Genomic DNA, 24,135 nt, shown 5'->3' with positions numbered 1-24,135 from the left:
GGCAAAGCAGAGATTGATTAATGCAATGCACAGATGTGGAATTACGGGAAAACCCTGTCTTCTGCCGCAGACAGGGTTTTCTACGTAGGCCGATACCTCTATTTGGTAAGAATTTTTAGCCAAAGCGGAAGTGCTTCAGCGGCAGTCATGGGAAATGTTGTCCGAATAGTGCAGTCAGTATAAGAAAAGGAGCCTGTATGCTTCCTCTCACAGCTAATTAGCATAGGAACCTCGCAATGTTCCTATTGGTGTTAAGGAGCTATGAGGAATCCCACAATCCTTTGTGTGTCATAACGTAAAAGCGCAGCCCACCTCATGGAAATTGATGAAAAATGTCCGGAGAGAGGAGAGTGTGCACTTTGTATTTCATTTTCGGAAGGCTGTTTGCCCAGACTTAACTAGAATCATCCATGTGCGTTTCTGTTGCATAAGGACATCCTGGCTAAATGCTGTCCGAAATCGGCACAGCAGTCCGAAGCACCTTTTCTTACCTATGATAGAGTTCTGACTGTTGACCGCGTGAAGGGTGAAGGAACAGGAACTAGGAGGATGAGCTAGGAGCTATAATGAAGGGTATTTGGGTGGAGCCTTTATTTCATTGGACCTTCTTCCACATGTTTGCTGTGTCATATGTATGGTTTGTGGCAAACTTGGCCTTTAACGGTTTTCTTTCAGCAACAGCTTTCTTCTTGTCACTCTTCCTGCCAGATTTGTGGTGTGCACGACCAAATGACCAGTTAAAGTCTTGCACCTGAGATGTGGATCTCTGCAGCTCCTCCAGAATTACACTGGGCCTCTTGGTTGCTTCCCTAATTCATGCTCTTTTGTCAGTTATTTCATATTCTGCATTTTCTGATAACGGATTGAACAGTGCTCGGTTAGAAGTTCAAACCTTAGGAGCTCTAACCTAATTGTTTGTTCATTAATGCTCTCTGATAAACTTCTGAGGCCATCATTGAACAACTAGATTTTTACAGGACTGAAATTACACACAAGTGGACTCTGTTTGCTTACCAGGTGCTGCGCATTATAGTTAGGGATATCCCAGTAAAATGGGCTGAACAGGTAAACTGTAGCCCGACAAAACTATACCAAACAAGTACTCTTTCTGCAGCTTCAATTTTACATTAGTAGTAATGGTTTGGATCTGTCTCCTAAAATTCTAATGAAATAGACCAAAGTTTGTGGTTGCAACATGACAAAATGTGGAGAAGTTTAAGGTCTATGATTACTTTTGTAAGGCCTTGTGACTGTTATTCTTTCCTTGTGACATATATGAGAGGAATCATCCGTCTGCTGAAAAACTCTCCTCTCCGTGATTTCCTCTACAGTCACCATATCACGGCTGACAAAGAGCTTTGGAGCACCAGATTGAAGGAGTGAATATTGTCATGCTGGTCATGTCTGGCAACAGCTCTGTGAGTCAGCATCATCCTGCTCTGCTATTTGCTCAAGGCCAGGTTCATTAATTAGAGAATAGTCCAGCGGGAAGGTCTCTGTGTTTCTGTGCCTGAAGCTTCACTCTCATTACAGCTGTGTGTTAGAGCGGAGGCCCAGGCGACAATACTAGAGGGGCCAGGCGCCACGTCGCAGCTGCGATTTGGAGCATGCTTCGACATTGTGGTGGCAGCAGAGGAGTAAAGCTGAAAACAATTTGCCAAGGAATAAAAATCCACTCTCGCACTGCACAGTAAGGGCTCAAATAGAAAGCAGCTGTTCTTAATTTCTTCTTTCTTGAAGGTTTTTCACATCCCATCCAAAAGGCCTCTTCGGTTTTAAACCTGTTTTGGAAATATCAGGCTTAGTGGTAGTAACTAGTAAGAGGGTGAACGAGACGGAGGCAGAGATAATGGCAAGAAGGAAAGGGAGGCAAGGAAGGAAGTACTCCAAACTTTTCCACAACTGAAAAATATTGAAATCGAACATGATAGTTATTTTGAAGCCCCTTATCCCCCATGCATATTTACAGGCATGAAATAATTTTCTCATTGCAAAAACACTGCCAACCTCTCTTGACAGAACTTATGATACAGGCTTCAACATCCCGTTTTCTGCACCTGTGAATGCGCCACATCCATGCTTCATTTTCTGACGTGCACACTACAGTGAGAGCGACAGAGACTCGACGCCTCTCGACAGCATCATCAGCAGTGGCAACAACTAGCGACCTAAAACGTAGCGCACTCCATCCAGACTTATTAAGCTTAATGGTAGAAATCTCCACCCTGGGATTCATTTAGTAGAAATTATCACAGCTCCATACAAAAACAGGCAATTAAAATCCCTCTGAGAAGCAATTATGGCACTCCATTTTGCTGTAGAACGGGGGTTTAGGTAGGTGTGCATGAAATTTTCCATCACCGAACTTGGTATAAACAATGTACACAGCACAATGTTTGTTCCCCCACCATGTTCCCTCTAAATTGGAGGTCAGCCTTCAGCCCTAGATGCATTATGTACAGTGACTCATGCTCTTAAAGCACACATTAGTGGGAGGGTGTAAGGGCAAGAATAGGGCTACAATTCAGTGCAGACATCTAATATAGTGCCAAAAGCTTTTGTCTGCTACACTGTATTTTTTTTTTTTTTTTTTCTGGGCTGACATTTTAAACTCAGGGTTCAAGGGTCTCTGCTCATCATGTTGTCATGTGCACTGTTAAAGCGTATGCACACATGTCCACGGGACAGTGAGGGGCAAAGGGAAACAGAGGTCATCATGAATACTCGTTCATTCCTTCAGGGGGAGGGAGGGGGTGAATCAGAAGTCCGCTTTTTCGACACATTTCAGTGTTGCCTAATTTATTTTATATGTGTCAAACTGTTTGTCTGACAAGGAGCCAATATTTATAAAACGCTTCTCTTTGATTCCTGTGAAATCAATATACACACTATATTGAGAACATTTAATGATGCCGCTTTTGTGAGCAACGAGGATCTGAAATTGTTTTGTCGGACCTGTGCTGAATGTTAATAACTGTAGGCAGTATAATAAGCATTTGGTTTATTTTAACAAAGCCATTTAGGGTTCTTTATGTTTGGTGTTTGTGTGTTCACTGAGGTAGATAATGTAAGACAATGGCAATTTATCTGCTTTGTTTGGCAAGCGCAGTTGGACCTGTGTGATTTTGATTATGTCAGATAAAAGGTATGCAAAAACTATTCAAAATGGTAACTTGATTGTTTGGTTTCTTTTTTCGTTAAAATTTAATAAACTCTTCTTTTTTTTCATGGTCTGATATTGTCTCACTGTTATGACATGCTAAAATAATTAATCTTTAGAAAACCAACTCTTGATATTGGCCATGTAGGCGGTCACCATTAGCACCACCTACTGTGGTTCTGCAGGTGGTTCTTATTTTCAAAAGAATAAAAAAAAAGAGATACAGAAAAAAATCCATAATAGTTCAGCCCTTAATTGCACCGTTTTTCTAATGCTCTGTAATATAAAGTGAAAACAATGAATAACCAAAAAGTCAAATTTACTATAATTCTCCTAGTTATCTGAGGTTGCCCTGCATTGTGAATCGTGACAGAAGATGGTGAGACAAGCTATGGGTCCGTGCGTCATAGTGACATTGTCATCATGCAAAGACCCTCCAAATACAGGTACAGGTACAGCTTTCCCAATGCCGAGAAAGAAAGAAGAAAAGATGGGGAAGAGGCCCCAGTGCAGATGTACTGTATTTGATCTTTTCATTTCTAATAGCTACAGCGGAGCTACAGTGCCTTGCAGAGGTATCCAGCCCCCTTCGATTTTTAACAATTTTGCTACATTCAACCCTATAATCTAAATGTTTTTAAGCTTAATTTATGTGATGGATCTAAAAAAAATAGTCTAAGTTAGTGAAGTGAAATGAGAAGACACCCCTGTCTGCGGTCGAAATGTCTGAGGATCTGTCAGTATAAACACAGCTTTTCAGAAAGGCCCCAGAGGCTGACACATCACTAAGCAAGAGGCATCACACCATGAAGACCAAGGAACTCTCTGAACAATTCAGGGAGAAAGTTGTTTAGAGTTACAAGTAAAGGTGGGGTTTTAAAAAAAATACCCAAATCTTAATGTCCCCCAGAGCACCATCAAATCCACAATTTTCAAACGGAAAGCATATGTTACAACTACAGAGAGAGGCTGCCCACCAAAATATACAGACCGGGCAAGCAGGGCATTAATCAAAGAGGCAGCACGGAGACAACATGTAACCCTGAAGGAGTTGCAGATCTCCACAGCAGAGAGTGGAGGATCTGTCTATAGGACCCCAATAAGCCGCGCACTCCATAGAGCTGGGCTTTATTTAGGAGTAGCCAGAAAGAAACCATTACCTAGCGTTAAAAAAAAGAAAGTTTTAAGTTGGCCAAAATACATGTGTGCAGCTCCCCAAATGTGTGAAGGAAGCTGTTCAGGTCAGATGAGACTAAAACTGAACTTTTTCAGCTACAAAGGAAAATGTTATGTATGACACAAACCCAACAAATCCAATCATCCCCAGAATCCCATAACGACATGCAGTGGTGATGTGTTTTTTTTTTTAGCAGCAGGTACTGGTAAACAGGTCAGAGTCAAGGAAACGATGGATGGTGCACAGGGATATTCTTGACCAAAATCTGCCTGCCTGTGATTTGTGTCTGGGACAGAGGTTCACCTTTCAACAAGAGAATTACCCGAAGCATACTCCTAAAGCAACACTTTCTAGATGTGTTGGTGTTGTTTAGTCAAAGTCCAAACCCCAGTCTCTACAGACTTGAGGATATGTGGTTAGACTTGAAGATTGCTGTTTACAAGCGAACACCATCCAACATGTAGGGCATGAAGATGGCCAGACGCGGCCCAGGAGAAAAAGTCAGGTTAATCCAAAACATCAAACAATGGACAGACTCACCAGTACAATGACAGCAGCAGGACCAACAAAGGCATACAGCAGGCCCCCCTCCAATGACAACCAGCAGCTGGACGAAAACAGAAGTACAGAACAGAATCATGGCTCACATTTTACTTCAGTATCAGAACAGATGCAACTTTACTGAAATTTATTTGGTGAGACTATCCAAATAATGGACATTTTTATTGGCCTTTTTTAATAAAGACAACAAAATAAAATTGCTTTTATTTTGTCAAAAGGTGATTTTCGTAGACCTTTCGATGGCCATGCAACAGGCAAACTTGCTAAAGAGATCGGTGTGACTTGAGTTTTAACAATGACTCCCCGCCCGTCTGTGTTCAATCTCCATGGTAACCAAGCTTTGCAGTTGCATTTTTACGTCTAGCCGGATTCAGAGACATTGCAATTGAGGCTAATAAAACCTAAGACACAGTAGTATTTTTCTTGCAGGTGTAAATTATATATTTACTTATCTAACTCCAACACCATGATGCCACCACAAACTAATTCCACCCCATGGTTGGTTTATTTAAAGTTATTTACACAGTTCCCTGGTTTTATAAAGTCAACTGTTCATATTAATATTACCTAACAAACTTCTGGAGAAAGAGAGGCGACTACAAATATACGTACAGTTTTTCAAAAAGTATTCCCTCTTTAAAGAACTCATAGCAACTGTTATTGCTTTTTTATCAGTGTTATCAAAGCATTGTACTAGCTGGATGTGCATAATGGGGTCTGTTTGACAGTATGTATTTCAGAAATGTATGTTTTTTGAACATTTAATACAAATTAGCATTTAATATAAATAGGGCATCTTCTTAAATATGGAGAAGCTATCATTCAAATGAACCACGGTGACAACTCTTGATTTTTTTAAGTAATGATAATACGAGAGAAAGCAAGAGAGATAAATCTGCTGTAGGATAGGCATTGGATAGGTACCTCTACTATTAAGGTTAAAAAAATACTTTTATCAACCCCTCTAATATTGTCTAACATGCTATTATTGGTCGAAAGGTCTTTTAATGAGATGCTATAGAAAGTGCTGGAGTGACTGGTTGTATGGAGCATACAACAGCGCAGGCCTCCCCCACTTCCACCTTTTGCTGTGTACTGACTGTGTTAGTCAGAAAGCTCTAAAAAGGCTACTATACTTTTCCTTGCTAACAAGCAAGAAAAAATGTGGCTGTCTGGAAATATTTCCATCACAACCCATACAATGAGTCATAGTTTGCAAACTGATGGTGCCTGGCTACTGCATGCAAGATCACAACTGCTCGTAACTGCAAAGCAGAACCCTACTTTAAAAGAAAAAAAAAACGAAACAAAATGTGACAGTTCCTTTAGGAAAGTGGCAGTCATGAAGGTGGTGGAGAGATGTGTTACTAGTTTGCATACTTACAGCCTTACATTGCATCTAAAATACAATAAACAAACCGATTTAAGCCCCTTTTACTGCAACTTCTGACAATAATTTTAGTCTCTGGGAGGGGGTTTATAATGTTTCCCCCAATATAACCCTTGGTGGTATTTTCTTTCCTAAAATTTGATGCGTTAGTCATAAACACTGTAAGTCACAAACTGGAACTGTTATTTACAGAACTGTTTGAGTGCCTTAACAACAAATCTGATTAACTACATTAAGAGAGACTTTTATTCTGCTCATTAAATAGGCAATATATATCTTATATATTGTACATTTTATTCAGTTCAGTTTCCCTTATACCATGTCCATTTAAAGATGTTGTCTAAAGCACATTGATGGATAAAGAAAAATCAGATGAGATTTTTTTTTTTAAACAGAGATTTGTGACATCCATTAGACTGATAATCACCTTTGTATGGTGCTTTTTAAAAAAGAGTCTTCTGTTTGAAAACATACGACAGAATCAGTGGAAATCTCACAGCAAGCCCTGTGAATGCTGCTGCACCGCAGGCCCATTTAAGAGCAAGTGAGAAGAAGAAGCTGCTATTAAGTGATGGCATCCAAATTGAGTGGTGATTAGAGTGCAAGAGCAAGCAGGAAGTCTTGGCGGAATACTCACTAGCTGGCTGTGCCGTAACCCCTTGCTCTGGTGAAACCCACCGACACTGCAACAACAAGGGCTGGAAGACCTGTAGACAAACACACATACACACGCAAAGTAAGAAACAGATCAAACGGCTGAGACAAAGGATGAAAGGAAGCTTGGATGGTGATGATGGGGATGTCGGCACAAGATCCAGAGAAAACAACTCTGACTCTACTCACCTAAATGCAAAGCTTCCTTGCAATAGCATGTAACCTACATGCATGACTGAAGCTGAGTTGATTCTGTGTTGTGCATGAGCTCCCCTAAAATCCTCAAAGTAAAGGAAATGCGGCTGCGCACACTAAAATGCCAAATAATACTTGAACCTTTTCACATTGCAGCACTTTGAAATAGAAATTCCAATGTATTAGACCAGGATTTAGGTGATAAATCAACAGAAAGTAGTGCGTAATGGTAAGGTGAAATGAAACAGATAGCTGATTTCTAAAAAAAAAAAAAAAAAAAAAAAATGTTTTAAATAAAATTTTGAAATCTGTAGTGTGCATGGTCAAAAAAAGTTGTGCATTACTTAGCAGAATAAAGCCGTCATTAGTGTGCAGCTATATCTGTCTGTCTGTCTGCCTGTCTGCAAATGAAAAGGAAGCATGACTGTTGCAGATTGCCTGCGTGAAAAAAGAAGGAAAATCGCAGTGCCCGTAATGAGTTTGGCTCTGAAATATTCTCTTAATTAACAAAGCTGTGATTATGGCTGGTAATGAAAAGCAATTAGAAAAAGTCACATTAACTTTAACAAATAAGATGGTTGAGAGCCAAGCCTGTCCGCAAAGCAGCCTGTGCTGAGTCTCAGTTAGTCAACAACATCAATCTAGCGTTTACGTGAATAATATGGGGAACACACACACACACCTGGGCATATACGTATCTGGCTCTGACCCAAATTCAGTCACACCTCAAAATTTCCTGTCTCCTTGGCAACAGATTTCAATCACATAACTTGTTGGGAAAATTGCAAAAAGGACATAAGGAGGATACGACGCTTGATCCTCTCCACTCTGCCCGACCGTTTTGTGCGTTTCATTTGTGTCTGCGGGGCTATCGGACAAATGTGCCACGGCCAACACACACCTTCTCCCGCTCTGTGTCAGTATCTCACCATCTGTGACTGTAGAGAAGTCTATACATTCCCTGTCTCTATCAGGTAAGGGCATCAGTGACTTGGCAGATTAGACTGCTTGGATCAATACTGTGTGAAATGAGCAGATTGTGTCCGTGTGGGTGTGTGTAGGGATGGTGCAGTGTTGTAATTTTCCGAGCTATCTTAAAGCATCTCCCGGTGTTGTGCAGATGTTATCGTATCTTTTTGATTATAAACGTTCCACGGCCATGTTGCGCCAGGTTGTACAACGTCGAGGAGACGGCATAATGGAGTAACATGGAGGCTGAATGGAAAAAGGTGATGTACAGCCGAGATGCAGAGAGTGCACTCTTAGTGTGCAGCGAGCAGTTTGTCCTGTCTGGATGTGTGCGGGCGAGGAAACGGCATTAGAAAGTGTAAATATGGCTTTTGGGATATGAAGCAGTAAATAATTGCTTATAGAGCTTACAAATGGTATATAATGAGAATGCAGGGAATGAAGATTGTTAGGCATAATACAGGCAACAATTTCGACACTACAAGATAATAAGCGGTTAGATTTCCATTCTGAAACAAGCTGGTCTTGCTGCCCTCCATCGCTAATGCACCTCACATAACACAGCTTCAATCAGCATCCAATTCAGAAAACTGTAATTATTTGCAGTGGGACACAGGGGCAGGATAGAATTCCACTAAAAGTAACAGGAGAAAGTTTTGTTATTTGGAGCTGTCTGTAGTGAATGTAGGGTAGAGTATGTTCTTGAATAACACACGCTTATTTTGCATTCTGAAATGGCTTGGGTTTATCGAGCAGCAGCTCCAACTACAAAAAGCCGGTAAAATAAAAAGAAAAAAAAATAACTTTTCACTTTGCTATTTGACTTAAGCTCCAAAACTTAGTACATCCCTAAAGAACCCTACTTTCCAATGTACAAATCTACAGAAAAAAATACAAGCCTGGCTGTAAAAGAATAAAGATTTATTTGAATTATGCAGAGATATGTTTGAATCGTCTCTGAAACTAAATCTGATTTTAATGAAGCGGGAAGTTGGTCGGATGGAAGAGGGATTGCAGGGAAATCACACATTTGACAACTATTTCAACCACAAACACCCAAGTCCATGTTTTTAAATGCAACATGTGGTTGAACGCTGCAGATCCCCCCCGGACGTCTTGTGGCAACATCACGCTGCTGTTTTAGGGAAAGCTGGATAGAGTAGATAGGAGGATGTGTGGCGCTAATTAAAGGCCACAAAGCTAACTACTGTCAAAACAACAATGTAATGGTTTTGATGAAAGCAAATTCTTTATGTCAGAGATGGCCAGTAAAAGTTTGAACCAACATTTTTGGCAAGACTAAAAAAATATATTGACATACATTCTCCCAATGTGGTTGAGCTTGAGAAACTTTGAAAAGAAGAATTGGTAATAATGTATAATTCCAGATGTGTAAAGCTGATTGTGACATAGCTCAAAATACTGCAAGTTTTTTGAAATACTAAAACAGTATTTCAACAACTGAATAAAGTCTGGCAAAACAAATACATTTTCACACTCCTATTTTCATTATTATCAAGACATGGAAAAGACCACAATCTTTTTCTATGCATCTCCAGGCAACATAGAAATACTGACAATATCATGCATTGTAATTTATGCACAATTTAAAAATAATTGGATCCTCTATTAAATTTAATTGCGGGAGATATGGAAAAAAACTTAGACAGTTCAAATAAAATATGTCTCAACTTAGAACCAGAATCAGGCTTAATAGCCAAATTGGTTCAGGGAATTTGACACTGGTTCAGCTTTGCTCTCAATGAGGACATCTTAGTGCAAATATAGCAGGAAAGTAGAATATTCTTTCCTTTTAAATATGTATTCGTCATGTTTCTGCAAAAAAGGAAGACACGGTTGGATTGGTGCAAATAAGCATTTATATTGATCTGGTTACTCTGACTGTTAATTAGATTGACAGTCTGATTAAATTTTGTCAGGTTATGTAAACTTAAGAGCATACTATACTGTGACGACAATATACAAGTATGTTCAGAAATTGGTTTAGCCATTTAGATTGAAGGTTAGCTATCTGAATAGGCTGCTATGAATATGATTGAATTCAATTGAACAACCTGTGTGTATGCCTGTTCTGTCTCCAACTTGAACGACATAAACAGTATTTCATAAACATTAATTTTGTTGTGATCAGGCATCACGGGTTACACATAATCCTACACTAGCTTTTGACGCAAGCTAACGTGAAGTGCATCAAGCGCGCGTATGCTTACCCCAGCCGAGGCACAGAAAACGCTTGCGAATGATGCGCGACCTTGTTTTGCCAATGACAGCCAGGTAGGACTGCCACGCCTCAGTCAACACCCAGCAGAAGGACGCCAAGAAGAAGAAGTGGAGGAAAGCAGCAGTCACAGTGCACAGCCCCTACGGCGAACCAAGAAGCAAGCAAGAACTTTAAACACAAAAGGTGGCGATACCTTGCAATCACACAGATGCAAACACACAAAAACTAGTAAGGGCATTAAATAAAGGGAAAACAAGTGAAACTTCCACGGAACAAAACAGTGGCTAATCAAAAACGGCAATCTAATCAAGAACACTCTTTGTTCTTTATTGTTGAAGGTGGCTTTGCTGTGTTCTTCAGCTTGATCGATCCTGACTGCCACACAGTGAAGGCTTGCTTAGTCAGACAGCTTAGAGTAGGGATTGCCAAAAATGTCAGCATGCCGCTTTGAAACCTCCACGGTATTAGCCTTATATCCCGTAAGCTGTTTCCTTTTGTTTTTAAAGGCATTAAAATAGGCTTATTTGGACTCATGACCACCATTAATAAAATCCATTTCGTAAAAAAAAAAAAAAAATTCCTTGAATAAGTGTGAGTGGATGTTCTTTACCTTGTTCAGTGTTTGAGATTGTCCAAGCAGAATCAATAAATTGGAGGCCAGGATGGAGAAGCAGAAGTTCACCAAGATGATCGATCTCTCTGACCGGATGTACCTAAAGAGCAGGAGATTAGAAAGATTTAGAAAGTCACATTCAGAGCCTTATAGTCCTTTTTTACAGAGTGCTTAGTCATCAGCTTGGTTTTGGCATCAGTAAAGAGTGTTACTATGGGGGGAAAAAAAGAATGAAAGAAGGAGGAAAAAAGCCCATCACCCCAACCCCTTCCTGTAACTTAACTATGCTGTTCTTTATCAGGCCTAATTGCCTCTTTTTTTTTTCTTGCCACAGCTGACGGACACATATTAGGCTCTTTTTTTTTAATTTGCACGGGCAGAAGTGTGAAAAGAAAATGAGTACTGTCCACAGAGGGGATGTATATATACGGACACTGTTGTCACAGTATTAAATATGTGTGCATATAGTCACCTCCAAAAGGCAGCGTAGATGAGCAGCAGGATGAGGAGAGCGGTGCAGGACACTCCACAGCCCACCATTAGGGGCACTGAGGGCATGCTGCTTGGACCCATGTCCTGAAACACAAGGACAGAGGAGAAGGGTGGTTAATAATTACCGTGAGTCACGTTTTCTACTTTGGACAAGAAGGATTGAAGCCACGGATCACTTTACAAGTCCATCTCAAGAAATCAGTATATCATGGGAAGCTTAATTGGTTTCAGTAAATTAAATCAAACAGTGAAACTGAAAGATTCATTTTTGCACAGTGTGGTATGTTTCAAGATTGGGCTTCTGGTTATTCTGTGGATTAGGGCTTACAAATATTGAAAACCCAACAATATGTGCCTCCACAGAGTTTAGGTCAGGCCAGCATGTTGTTCAATGAAGCACAGAGATAGCATGTTCATTAAACCAGGTTATGGTCCTTCTGGCATTGTGGGTAATCTGAAAACAAGGCTTTCGGATCACTGTAAATACTCATATTCTCCTTAACACAGGTAAGATAGTTCTGATGTTGTCTCGGGATCACAGATGGCCTAACACGAAGAATAGAAACATTGTAGACCTCATTCTGGAAAGTTTTTTTTGTTTTGGCTTTTTACCACAAGACTGACTATAGAAACAGTCCACATCTTGTGATCCCCTCCAAACTACTGAATGGGATTTGCGTAGGGCTTATATTAACCTGAAAAGGGTCGACAAACAACCAGAAAGACAAATGGATGGATTACTGTGCTGCACATCTTTGTTTTTCTTCTATGCTCTGTTGTGGATAATGCATTTTCTTTGGCCATCTTCCATAGGAGTAGCTGCATCAGAGCCAGTAATTTAAAGAATCTCAACAAACTGATAAAGAAAGCTGGGGACTGCCACGGAAACTCTGGAGATTATTGCGCAAAGAAGGCTGCTTAATAAAATTAAGAAAATAATTGATAGTCCTGGACATCTTATTCACAAGCCTGTAATAAGACAGAAGACTGTGTTTAGTCAGAGGCTTCTACACATCTGCTGTAATATCGACAGCTACACAACATCCTTCCTGCGTATACCCATCACCAGCGATAATGACTCTCTGAAGAAACTTGGATAACTTGAGTCACTATGACGTTTAATTTCCCTTTAGGATTGATAATGTTTGAAATCAATTGAACTGAGACACTACAGCTTGGTGAGGACATTGTGTACAGATGAAGAAAGAGATGGGTCCACAAAATGAGCGTCAGTACTAGTCGATATTGTTATCGCAAATCCTAATAACAGCAACATAACAAAATATAATTTCCTCGAACTGTGCAGCACAGATGTATGTATGTATGTATGTATGTATGTATGTATGTATGTATGTATGTATGTATGTATGTATGTATGTATGTATGTACGTATGTACGTACGTACGTATGTATGTATGGATCAATAGACAGACAGACAGACAGATAGACTCCTTCAAACTGACTTTTAATCCCTTTAACAGCTCCTGCAAATTACAGGCAATTACCTTTAATTAGAATTACTTGAGTGTGTTACCGTGAATAGAGTTGGATAATGACATGCAATTACACTTCTCCAAAAGTTTTGTTTTGTTTTGTTAAAAGTACTAGCAACCATCCTGACCACTGTTTTGCATCACATAGAACATGTGCTGTGCCTATGTATAAGTATAAAAACTAATTCAGTTTAGCACTACATACCATGATTGACAAATTAAGAGATTTTTCTAACAGACTGTCACTAAAGACACAAACACTGTGTAAGACAATCCTATAAAAAGCTGTATGTGCCCCTTTGAATACCCATTTAATTATTTCTTGTTATTGTGTTCCGGGATAAAAAAAAAAAAAAAAAACTTGACCATCAAGCATAATTAAGTAATTCAGAGCATATTTTTCAGCACACGTTTGCTCTCAAGGTGTGCCTTTGAATGGATGGGGAAAAAAACAGACAATGAAACCACGTATAAATCCCACTTCCTGCTGAGACCCAAATGAGCCTCATGTTTGTTCAGCTTTTAGGATTTCAATCACAGGGTTTACCTTAATTTACCACTAGCAATGGTTCTAGTCCTTTCTTTTATCCTAAAAATGTAGCGCATTAAGTAAAAAAATAAAAAAAGAAGAAAGAAGAAAAAAAAAGAAATAACAAACAAAACAAAAAACACATAAGACGTCTTTAGCCGCAAATTCAATCAGGAACATACTTATTTAAGCAGATGCACCATTTAACTGAAATGCATGCAGGAATATGCACCTCGGTCTTCACAAAGATGAGTAGGTCTCACAAGACTGATGCAAGAAAGGGGACTTCTTTATTCTTTAAAAGGAACCAAGAACGCAACCTGAAAAGAATGAATAGTGAAGAAATTCACAGAGAGATGGAGCAGGAAGAGTTAAGGACAAGTACGTGAAAGGAATGTGGGGGCAGGGAGGAAGAAAAAGCAAGAGAAAGTCAAAGCTTCCCTTTTAGTGGTTTTTCCCTGGCCCATCAAAGGAAGCCAATTTCTCCAGAGGAAAGTGGAATGGTTGGAATACCAATACACACAAAAATACACAAGTGGGAGAATGGAGGTGAAACATAATCAAAATCATCTCATAAGAAAAAAGAGGCACAAAAGCAATGAAGGGGGGCATATGAAAAGCATCTGCTTCAGGAAATTGGGAAGTGCCAAGGGGAGAGAAAGAGACAACAGAGAATAATTGTGTTTGATATTATGTAGAGAGGAAGGTCAAAGTGCTTTTTAAAAATCTGTCAGATCAGACTGTCAATGCATGTGGAATAAAAAAGCATACAGTGCCTAGTGAATGTATATATTACCCTTTGGATGTTTTTTTTTTCACATTTTTATTCAGATTTCAACCACCAACTTAAACAAACTTAATTGATATTATGTCATAGATCAACCTTGTAATTTGAGATGGAAGGAAAACGATACAAATAACTATTTAAAACGTGTGATGAACATCTATTCAACCTCTTTTAATCTGACGATAGCACATAAAATCCAGTGGAATTGCCTTCAGCGAACAGCCTATTATTAGATATAGTCCATTTGGTCATGATATAATCTCAGTTTAAATCCACCTTCTGTCTGAAGGCCTAAGAGGTTTGTTGCACATTAATGAACAAACAGCTGCATGAAGCCCAAAGAACACATCACACAGCTAAATGATAAAGTTGTGGAGAAGTTTAATGCAGGGTTAAGCTTTAAATGTTCAATGCAACTTTCAAAAATGTAAAGAGCATGACAAAAAAAAAAAAGACATAGCCACCGACCTAAATGGACAGGCTCAGGAAGGAAAGCATTGATCAGAGAGCCACCGAAGTGATGCAAGGTAACCCTAGAGAAGCTGCAGAGATCGATAGCTCAGGTGGCAGAATCTGTTACCAGGATACCTATTAGTCATGCACTCCATCAAATCCGACCTTTTTGGAAGACTGGCTAAAAAAGGGCTTCACTTAAAGGAAACCATTATGTCCAGTTTGTCATTTGCACACAGGATAAACTATATGAGAGACAATGCAATAAACCCTCCAGGACGTGCTCTGTTCACATGAGACAAAAATAAACATTCAAACATCTGTGTGTGACAGAAAACTTGCACTGTACACATCCCTGAACACACCTTTGCCATGGTGAAAGATGGTGCAGGCATAAGATGAATAACCAATGATAATAAAAGTTGCTTCGAGCCAGACCAATCATGTGGCTGGAAGAGAGCCACGCACAATTAGGTTGACAGCAAGTACAAATGTACAAAAGTACATTTGAGCAATATTCCTTCCAAGACTCTGAGTAAACACAGAAGACAAAACAGGAACATTGTAAAAAGAAGTATCTGTAATTTTTCAGGAATGTTGCAGCAAACCAAAAAAGGCATTTTATATGTCCAGAAAAGTTGTGTCAGACAATTTGAGTAGTGCTTGTACATGTAGCAGCATGAGTACCGACACAGCGCAGCTGAATACATATGTATGATAAACTGATTAGATTTTCGTTTACCTGAAAAAACTCCAAAAGTTGTAACTATCAATTATTTACCTTCCACCTCACAATCCTGCACCATCTTGTGTTGATTCCTCCAAAAAAACAAAACGATGCTAAAAAAAACATTGAACTTAATGGCTGTAATAGGAAAAACATTTTTAAAAGTTCTATACATGCACAAATATGAAGTTAAAGTAACCTGTATGCGCTGCCATACTTACTTGTGTTGTATTCAATATATATTCAGGAATGATCTTAGTACTCCTCAGAGTTGGTTATAGTGCAAAATCAGCGTGCATAAATAGTATAGCTAAAACAAGATTAAGTGCATAATCTCCTATTTGGAAGGTCTGTCACAAAAACTAATAAATGAATGAATAAACATAAACCCAGAAGGCCTTAGGCTACTTTCTGCCACACAAATGCCATGCCCAGAACAAATGTAGTGATAATATGTAGCTGTTGGACAGAATCAACATGAGAATGTATCAAACGTAGTGACTACAGATTTGGTACGGAGGTTCTGCTGTATATGGCCAGTTCCCCCTGGGCAGCTTGGCTGCCATTTGATGGAGAAGACAGCTATTTTCAGCTCAGGAAGTTTAACCTACTTATCTCCTTTCACTGAGACTTCCCCCCTCCTTTCCCACCCAGCCCTGCTGTACCACCACCTCCCCACCCCCTCTTAGTTTTTTTTCTCTGCCTCTCTACGTCACCCTTCCCGTTCCCTATTTCCTTTACGTCTTTCTTCCACAAAACTCCATCAACATGTCTTTCACATCAGTGCACGTGTTAATGCACCCTGTAAAGGAAGCTCCTCAGACAGCTTCAATCCAGTGTCTATCTGCCTTTTGCACATGCATCACAAAATCTTTGAGCGGTACTTCTACTTTCAGCTGCAGAAAATGTCTTCAAAATGGTATTTCTGACAAAAAGAGCTTGCTGACGGTATTTAAAGGCATTGACAAAAAAATATGTGTAATGAGCAGGTTCTGACACTGAGGCTTTCAGCGTGAGAATGCATTGTTTCATTTGAGCACATTTCTTGGGTGGGACAAATATCTAATGTTAGAAATAGCAGGTTTTTATTCACTGATTCCACACCACTCCAAGCAATTCCTATACAAAATGTAATCAAACCAACGTATCTAACCTATACTTTACTTTTCGAAGATAATCTGACAATACTTCATACGCAACCTATGATATTCTATTTCACAGTATTATAAAGATGATATGACATATGTGCCGATTTATCTTTGTGCCTCTTCAAAATAGGAAAGACAAGAAAACATGCCATTCAAGGCTGGCATACGTGTAGCTCTCCTTATCACAAGACATGGCTGCAAAAATAACACTTGCCCAAAGTTTCTGAAATCCACTGTGAGAGAAATAATTACAGAAAAAAAAACAGAAACAGGTGTATTAGTGACAAATAAGGCCAGAGGACGATCCAGTTTTGTCTTGCCACCACAGAGCGTGATGATAAACTTAAGGAAGGCAAAAAAAAAAAAAAAAAAAATCTCAATAGAGATTTAATGATAAGCTCTTTGAGAAGGATGCCAGAAAAAACGGGATCTCACATGTGTGCTTTGGTCAGATGAGACAAAGACTTGTGCCTCAGCCATGAGGAATACACATATCAGAATGTATGCTGTTTATGTCTGCTGATATGTACACTTGCACTATCATATGGTCATTCTTTCTGTATATATAAAATGTCTTTGTGGTTTGCTGCAACGATTCCTGGCAGATCAGAAGTACTTATATTTATATTTTTTTTCTCTTTTGTGTTCTGTTTTTACTCGCAGCCTTGAAATGAAATTTTGCTCAAATGTACAATGTGAATGTACAGTTGAATGACAATAAGGTCTGTCTTAGTCTAAGTCTAAAGTTATATTACCAGATATTATCCACCAGAAAAAATCTAGCCTTATTCCACTATCTTTCAAAAATGGTTCCAAGAAACTGATTCTCATGTGACATTTCAGAAATTACAGACATTTACAAGAACTCAAAATAAAAATACCGACTTATCCTAGGAAACTCCATTCATTTCATTCAAACCAATAGAGGCAGAAGTGGGTGGTGGTTTTTGGTTGTATTAAAGCTTCTGCTGATTTTTCTAAGATGTACACATTCAAAGCTGCCCTTATTAATTTTTCTTCAAACTGAATACATCAGAATTTATAATTCCAAGAAGAACAGGGGAATTCATCTCCACTTATGAAAATACTCCGTTGCTTTGGAAAATAATATAACTCAGCTACACTAAATGACATTTGGACACCCAAATTGTTAACTGAGTAAGCTATCACTTACTTAAAAAAATACTACAGATAATCTTTTGCTAATGAATTTCTTATTGGCTTCTTAAACATTTTTAAACAATTGCATATGTACAGAGTTGTAACTCTCATATGTTTTATGGGTCTTTATAAGGTTTACAGACACAATTGTTTGCAGACAAATATTCAAATACTCTGTTAGTAGGCAAGGCAAGGCCCATTTATTTATATAGCACTTTTCAGCAACAAGACTGAAAACAAACGGTAATGTTTGTCTGTATGTGAACAGACAAACATTACATAGGAAATGAAAAACATTACAGTAACATAGAATAAGCTAAGTAAATCCTTCACTAGACTTCTTTCATTCATTAACAAACGTGCAAAAAAATATAAAATCACAGTACCATATTTTTCGGACAATGAGTCACGATTAAAATCCTTAGATTTTCTCAAAAATTAATGGTGCGCCTTATAATCCGGTACACCGCCCGGAGTATGAGCTTGCAACAATAAACCAAGTTAACTCAATATAAAAGTTCTGTATGTTTTGGCTTTATGTCAGAAACAGGGCGGTGTAGTCCAACTACTCTGTCCTCCCAACAAAGATGTATAGCTCTCCCTTTCAAGAGAGCTGTGTACGGAGAGGAAGAGTGATATTACACTCTTGGGAAGAATATTTAATGCACCTTATGATGCATCTTATAACTGAGTGCATCATATGGTCAGAAAAATACGCCACTTAATTGTTTCTATTCATAATAAGATATAAGCTATGTAAATCCTTGGGGGTTTCTGATATAAAGTAATTTTGTCCAACTTTTCTAAAGATACAAATAGAATAACTTCTTTTGTTTCATTGTTTCATTGGAACATGGTTCATCACAACATTTCAAACCTTAATTATTTCTATTCCTATATTACCAAAAGAAAAACATTACATTTAGCTAAGAAAATCCTTGAATAGACTTTTAGTTTCACTGGAATAAGTTTCATCACTAAAAATGTAAAGCTTAATTGTATCTATCCATACATAAGGAGAATCCTTAAAGCTACAACTTAAGGTCTCTGATCTGAGCTTTCTGAACTACAGCTAAGGATGGACGCAGAGTAAAGGAGAACAAAAACACAGCACAGGTGGTGTGTGTGTGGGTGTGTGCCTGTGGGTTTTAGTGCAATCGTGTCTGCTTGTGTGTGTGTGTTAATGTAGGTCTGTGAACTGTGGCAGATAACCGTCGTAGTCATTGATAGTGATGGGAAGTTATCAGGCAGTTCAGAAGCAGACGCACTCTGTTCCAGGTCACAGATGTCACAGAGCGTCTTAAGTAATCAACAAGTGAAAGTTGGACATATATATTACCCTAATGATCGTTTAGCACAAACAATGAAGACTTTTAGGTTAGGGTTAGGTAAAAACCTTTGGAAAGCCTATTTGTTTCCCCTTAAATGGTGCAGTTGTAAGGAATATGCATTTGTGCATTGAGCAGCAAGGTTGAGTATGTGGGTTTCCCACACGAAAAATTCAATTTGAGTTTAGTTGCTCTAGAAAATAACCTTGTGAGGAATGGCAAACATCATTGCTACACGGCTGTGCTTCAAAAAAGCAAGCCTAAGGCTCTGATGAACAATGTAGACCCCTCAGGACTTCCAAGACCTGCTTACTAAGACCTGCTTCTGTTGTCCCCAACAACAGAACAAAACAAGGTGAGGCAAGATTTAGTTATGTTTCTCTGCTCTGGAACAATCTCTCTGAAACCCTGAGCGGTGCAGAAATTGTCAGATACTTTAAGCAGGGACTGAAAAATTTTTCAGTCCCAGCTTTTGATCACATAATCAGTGATGAACGATTTATTTAACAACTTTATTGTTTGTATTTTAACATCTTTTTCTCTTTTAAGCCAAAGCCTTATGCCTATGATTTGTTGTTTTATTTCTTTCCTTCGATGTCCTATAAAGCACTTTTGATGGCCTTGTGCATGAATGGTACTAAATAAGTAAACTTGCTTTGCCGTATTCAGAATGTGTGTGGATCATCATGTATCCATGACTACAACTAAAAATGCTTTGTTGCCTTGCGGTATTGTTCTTTGGCCCATCTAGCCTGCAAAAAAAAAAACACAAATTACTTGGGGGAATCAGAGTAAGGATTTTAATCCAGAAAATTATAACTGTTTAGTATAGTGATTCAGTGAGGACATCATAGAAATACATTGTTGGACAAAAAAAAGTGGTTAAAATTTTACTGTGTAAAATAGCATTTTGCATAACACACAAGCCAGGTGACAATATCAAAGTGAAACGAGGTGTTAAAAAGTTACAGTTTGAAAACTGGCAAAGTATTCCGTCATACCTTTGCTATGATTAAAAATTATTTTAAAGAGATGCCACAGAAAGTGTTTTAGTAGCTAGGGTTAGTGTTTTTATTTTCCTTTTCTATGCCTGTTGACTACAGCCAGGCTACCCTTGCAGATAGCCAAACTAATTAACGAGTTCATATCAGCCTGCTATACTGATTTTACGCTATAAAGAACAGATGGAAAAAAAAATCTTGTGTAATGACCACTTAATCTGACAGTTTAGATTTCTTTGAACATCCCACTCCTGGCAGTAATGTGTCCGTTACATGCAGCAGAAAGATGCCACGTTGCATAATTTGTTGTACAGTGAAAAAGTTCTCAGAGCAGTGAAAGGGAAACAGCTAGTTAGACAGATGCCTTCCTTATTAAACATCTACTTTCACAACAGAGCATTTTTTTAATGTGTTGCTGCTTTCTCTGCTGGACAACGTCAGGGTTACAATGCTGCTTAGCTAGTATGTTCATATAATTGGGGGGTGGGGGAAAACATGAGGCCCGTACATCCACCGGAACATGCCATTTTTGTGCCATTTCACAAATTATAGCCTGTCTCAAAATCCAAAAGTTTGCTCCCCTTTTGGCAGACTCATAGCAGATTGACAAGTCACAGCTGAGGCAGATTGATACAACCAGTGTAACTTTAGTGTAGTGACACAGAAGTTGTTCCGCTGAGAAAACAGAAACTAGACGGGGAGTAATCAGCCGATGTAACATTGCATCTTGTGGATGAGAGCATTTTCGGTTTGAGATGTTTTTTAATTGCTGAAATCTGCTAAAAAGCAGGATCTATCTAACCAGTTCTTAGCCTTCCACCACTCTGGGAGTGTATTTGTTTAACTAATAATAACTTCACAGCACTCCACACAAAAATTAGATGTTTAATTAAATTTCAACAATTTCCCTCTGGGATTATTAAAGTATGTCTGTCTGTCTGATTTATTGTATATGTTTTTTATCAAAGTCTATATATTTAATATTATTTAATATTTTTTATTTAAAAAATAAACGTTATAAATAGCATTACTAGGGTGATGTTATATTATTGCTGCATTTTTATGAAAAAGTTTTGTTTTTTATGAAATAAAATAATTTTAACTTTGAGTTATGCATTGTCGCTGATGTAAATACCATTAATACTGCACAATTGTGGCATGTTTATTCACAGTGATAAAAGCAGAAGAATCATATATTCACCCCGTGACTACTTTGAACAGAATGTATTTGTTATGTAATCAAACACATATTTGTCAAATATATTTTGTCTTTTTACCTATTTAAAGACAGGGGGAAACAATTTTTAATTTAAACCTTAATCTTTAATCGGACATACCAAAGCTCATCCTTTATTCATTTTCACACAGAGAAGCACTGATCACCTTTATACTGATTATCCCCGCTCTCACTTGGCTAACCTTTAATTAATGCAGCAAAGCATTAAGTGATTCTAATCCGGTTCCACACAGAATCCTTTATAAACTTTGGAATTCCTACTCCTTTAATTATGGCCGACAAGTGCAAGATTGTTGCATACTTTTAACCTTGCAGAACTCGCTTCATTTGGAGCAGGGCTTTGTTTTCTTTCTCAGCGCAATCTCCGATTTTAATAAGTCAAAATATGAGCTGCCATCTTACGGGGCCTCAGTCATTCCTCTATGCAGTCGGATCAGGAACAGTGGCCATTAATAGTCTAAATAATGGAGTGAGCTCTAAAATGCTTCCATTCTGATTAGAGAACCCTGAGCACCAAATGATGGCAAGGCGAAACAGATTTAAATCCATCCCCGACAGAGACAATCATTTCATGAGAATTATTGCACTAAACAGCAGTTAGCATGGCAGGTATATGAGCAAAGCTTAAAGGGCAAAGACAGCATTCGTGAGAGAAAATTACTCTGAGGCAGTAATTGGCTAATAAATAAATTACAGCAAACTCATATAAAAAAAAAAAATAGGTTTTCCCTCTCTGTGCTGAATGTGTTATTTTCCACCTGGTTGTCAGTGTGTTTGTTTGTGCACTCATCTACAGTGACTGAACTGAGGTCTCAGGTGCTGTTAAAACCGCTGACCTTTTCACTCATGTTTCCGGTTTCCTGCTTAAGTGAGCTACAAATCCCTCAGTTATGAGAACAAAATTGAGAGACTTACTTGAAGGAATAACAACATCCCATTTAAACAGTATAGCACTGAAGCAAAAGACGTAGGAGTTCCTTTATTGGCTCGGGGAACAAAATGTTAAACTGACTTATCAAAAGCCAATACTTCCTCCGAACTCCAAATCTCATGATCCCCGTGAGTACTGTGAAAGCCAGCCTCTATCTCAAGGGTTTGCATTCCCACTGGCCACTTTTAGAATGGAGTAACTCCGTCCATTGTATCTTTTCATGACCTAACTCAATCAATCCCCCCCCCCCTCGCATCCATTTCTCTGAAGTGAAAACCCGTCTGGTGCCCGAAAGCAACAGTCCAAAAGCACACACAGCAGTGTATGCGCAAATACACGTGTGGAAACCTCAGCGGCTATAGAAAGTAAACAGGATTAACTGGCTATCCTTCGCTTCACTGTAAACGGCCTGTAATAGCACCACTGCTTCTAAATCCCTCCATCTCTCTTTCCCCCGCCCCACCCCCTCCTTTTTCTATTAAACATGGAGGTTAATCCTCGCCCCCCCTTGTCCCCAGCGCTGTGGCCCGGGATAAGCTGTCAGAGCTGGGCGGCTGATACTCAGATCTGCTCCAGCAGCCTGGACATCGCATACGAGTGTGTGTTTGGAAGGTCTCGGCATGCATATTTTTTTTTTTTTTTACATTCTGACTTGCACATGTGCTTCGTAGCCCCTCGTATGTATGTCAATGGCCAGCTGGGCTGCATGTCTGAGAGTTTCTTCTCTGATTTATTTATTGCCAGGGTATTAAAAATGAATTAGAATGACCTAACTTAGGATGTTTGTTTGTTAGTGTTCATTCTTTACATATATAGTTAATAAATGTTTGTTCACATGTCAAGTCAGGTTAAAGACTTGGCACAATTTTAAATACAGTGTTGTAAAACATTTTTTTCCCACTTACAGATTTCTTTCTAGTTTTTATTTTATTTTGTATCAAACATAAATTAATCAAATCACAGAAACTCTAACTCCACAAAGAGAACAAAAAACAGGTTTCAAACCATGAGTCCAATTATTAAGGGATGAAGCTACCCAAACCAACCTGGCCCTATGTGAAAGAGTAGGTTTACCACCTTTTTAAAGTCATGAGTTACCTTATAAACAAAATTCTCAAGAATGTTAAGTTCAGGTTTAACAGATCCAATTACTGCCAGGTTGGCAAAATAAAACAAAATAAAAAAAACAATAATTATAACTTGAATATAACTTTATCTGACAATGTAAAGTAGACTACAACAATGTCAAACAGCAACGCATCATGTTCCAATTTAAAGAAGTTAAAAACAGATGAGAAACAAAGTCACTGACATCTCTAGGACCTAAAGACTCCAGTGAACAATAGTGGGAGCCATTGTCTACAAATGATGGTAACAAGCTGAGCGACCCTTCCCGGGTATGGAAAAATACACCTACAGCACTGCAGGCCTCACTTCTTTCAGTTGAGGTCAAGTACCATGACAATAAAGAGACAAAGCGGAATTGGAATCCATGAAAGAGTTTGAGGGAGAAACTGTTGACCAAAAGTAACAAACGCTTCATTTTTGAAGGGTATGCTAAAAAACAATGTCCATGGCACAAATAAAACATAATTAAGTCAGCACTGCACTCACTGGTAACCCTAATTACAACCATCTGACAATACAAGAAGTGAATGCAATACAAGGTTCCCTCACAAAAACCTATCTTTGAGTTTTCAGGTTTTTAAACTTTTATTTATTTGGAAGGGGTGGCCTGGTGGTTAGAGAGCCATGTGTCTGTGTCTTGGAGACACAAACACAATGTCAATGTTTGGCAGTTCGCAACTAAGTCTGTCCCTGAGCAAGACCCCTGACCACAGATTGCTTCTCGTGTGCACACTGCTTCCAAAAGGATGGATTAAACGC

At 38.7% G+C, this 24,135-nt stretch overlaps 1 protein-coding gene across 14 annotated transcripts in view; it reads right to left on the bottom strand.

The window, feature by feature from the left end:
- adgrb2 (adhesion G protein-coupled receptor B2) overlaps positions 1-24,135 on the bottom strand; it is a 351,672-nt gene that overhangs the window by 42,538 nt on the left and 284,999 nt on the right. For all 14 annotated transcript variants that reach the window (XM_036144964.1, XM_036144962.1, XM_036144961.1 and 11 more), the window contains 5 exons: positions 11,434-11,537; positions 10,959-11,061; positions 10,338-10,488; positions 6,926-6,995; positions 4,878-4,944 (listed from right to left, as the gene is read on the bottom strand). In XM_036144964.1, coding sequence (XP_036000857.1) covers positions 4,878-4,944; positions 6,926-6,995; positions 10,338-10,488; positions 10,959-11,061; positions 11,434-11,537 — 495 coding nt within the window. The remainder of the gene's footprint in view (positions 1-4,877; positions 4,945-6,925; positions 6,996-10,337; positions 10,489-10,958; positions 11,062-11,433; positions 11,538-24,135) is intronic.

Source organism: Fundulus heteroclitus, chromosome 13 (genome assembly GCF_011125445.2).
Source record: "Fundulus heteroclitus isolate FHET01 chromosome 13, MU-UCD_Fhet_4.1, whole genome shotgun sequence".
Taxonomy (NCBI): Eukaryota; Metazoa; Chordata; class Actinopteri; order Cyprinodontiformes; family Fundulidae; genus Fundulus; species Fundulus heteroclitus.
Note: the sequence above shows the minus strand (reverse complement) of the source record. Positions and strands in the feature narration are given on the sequence as shown.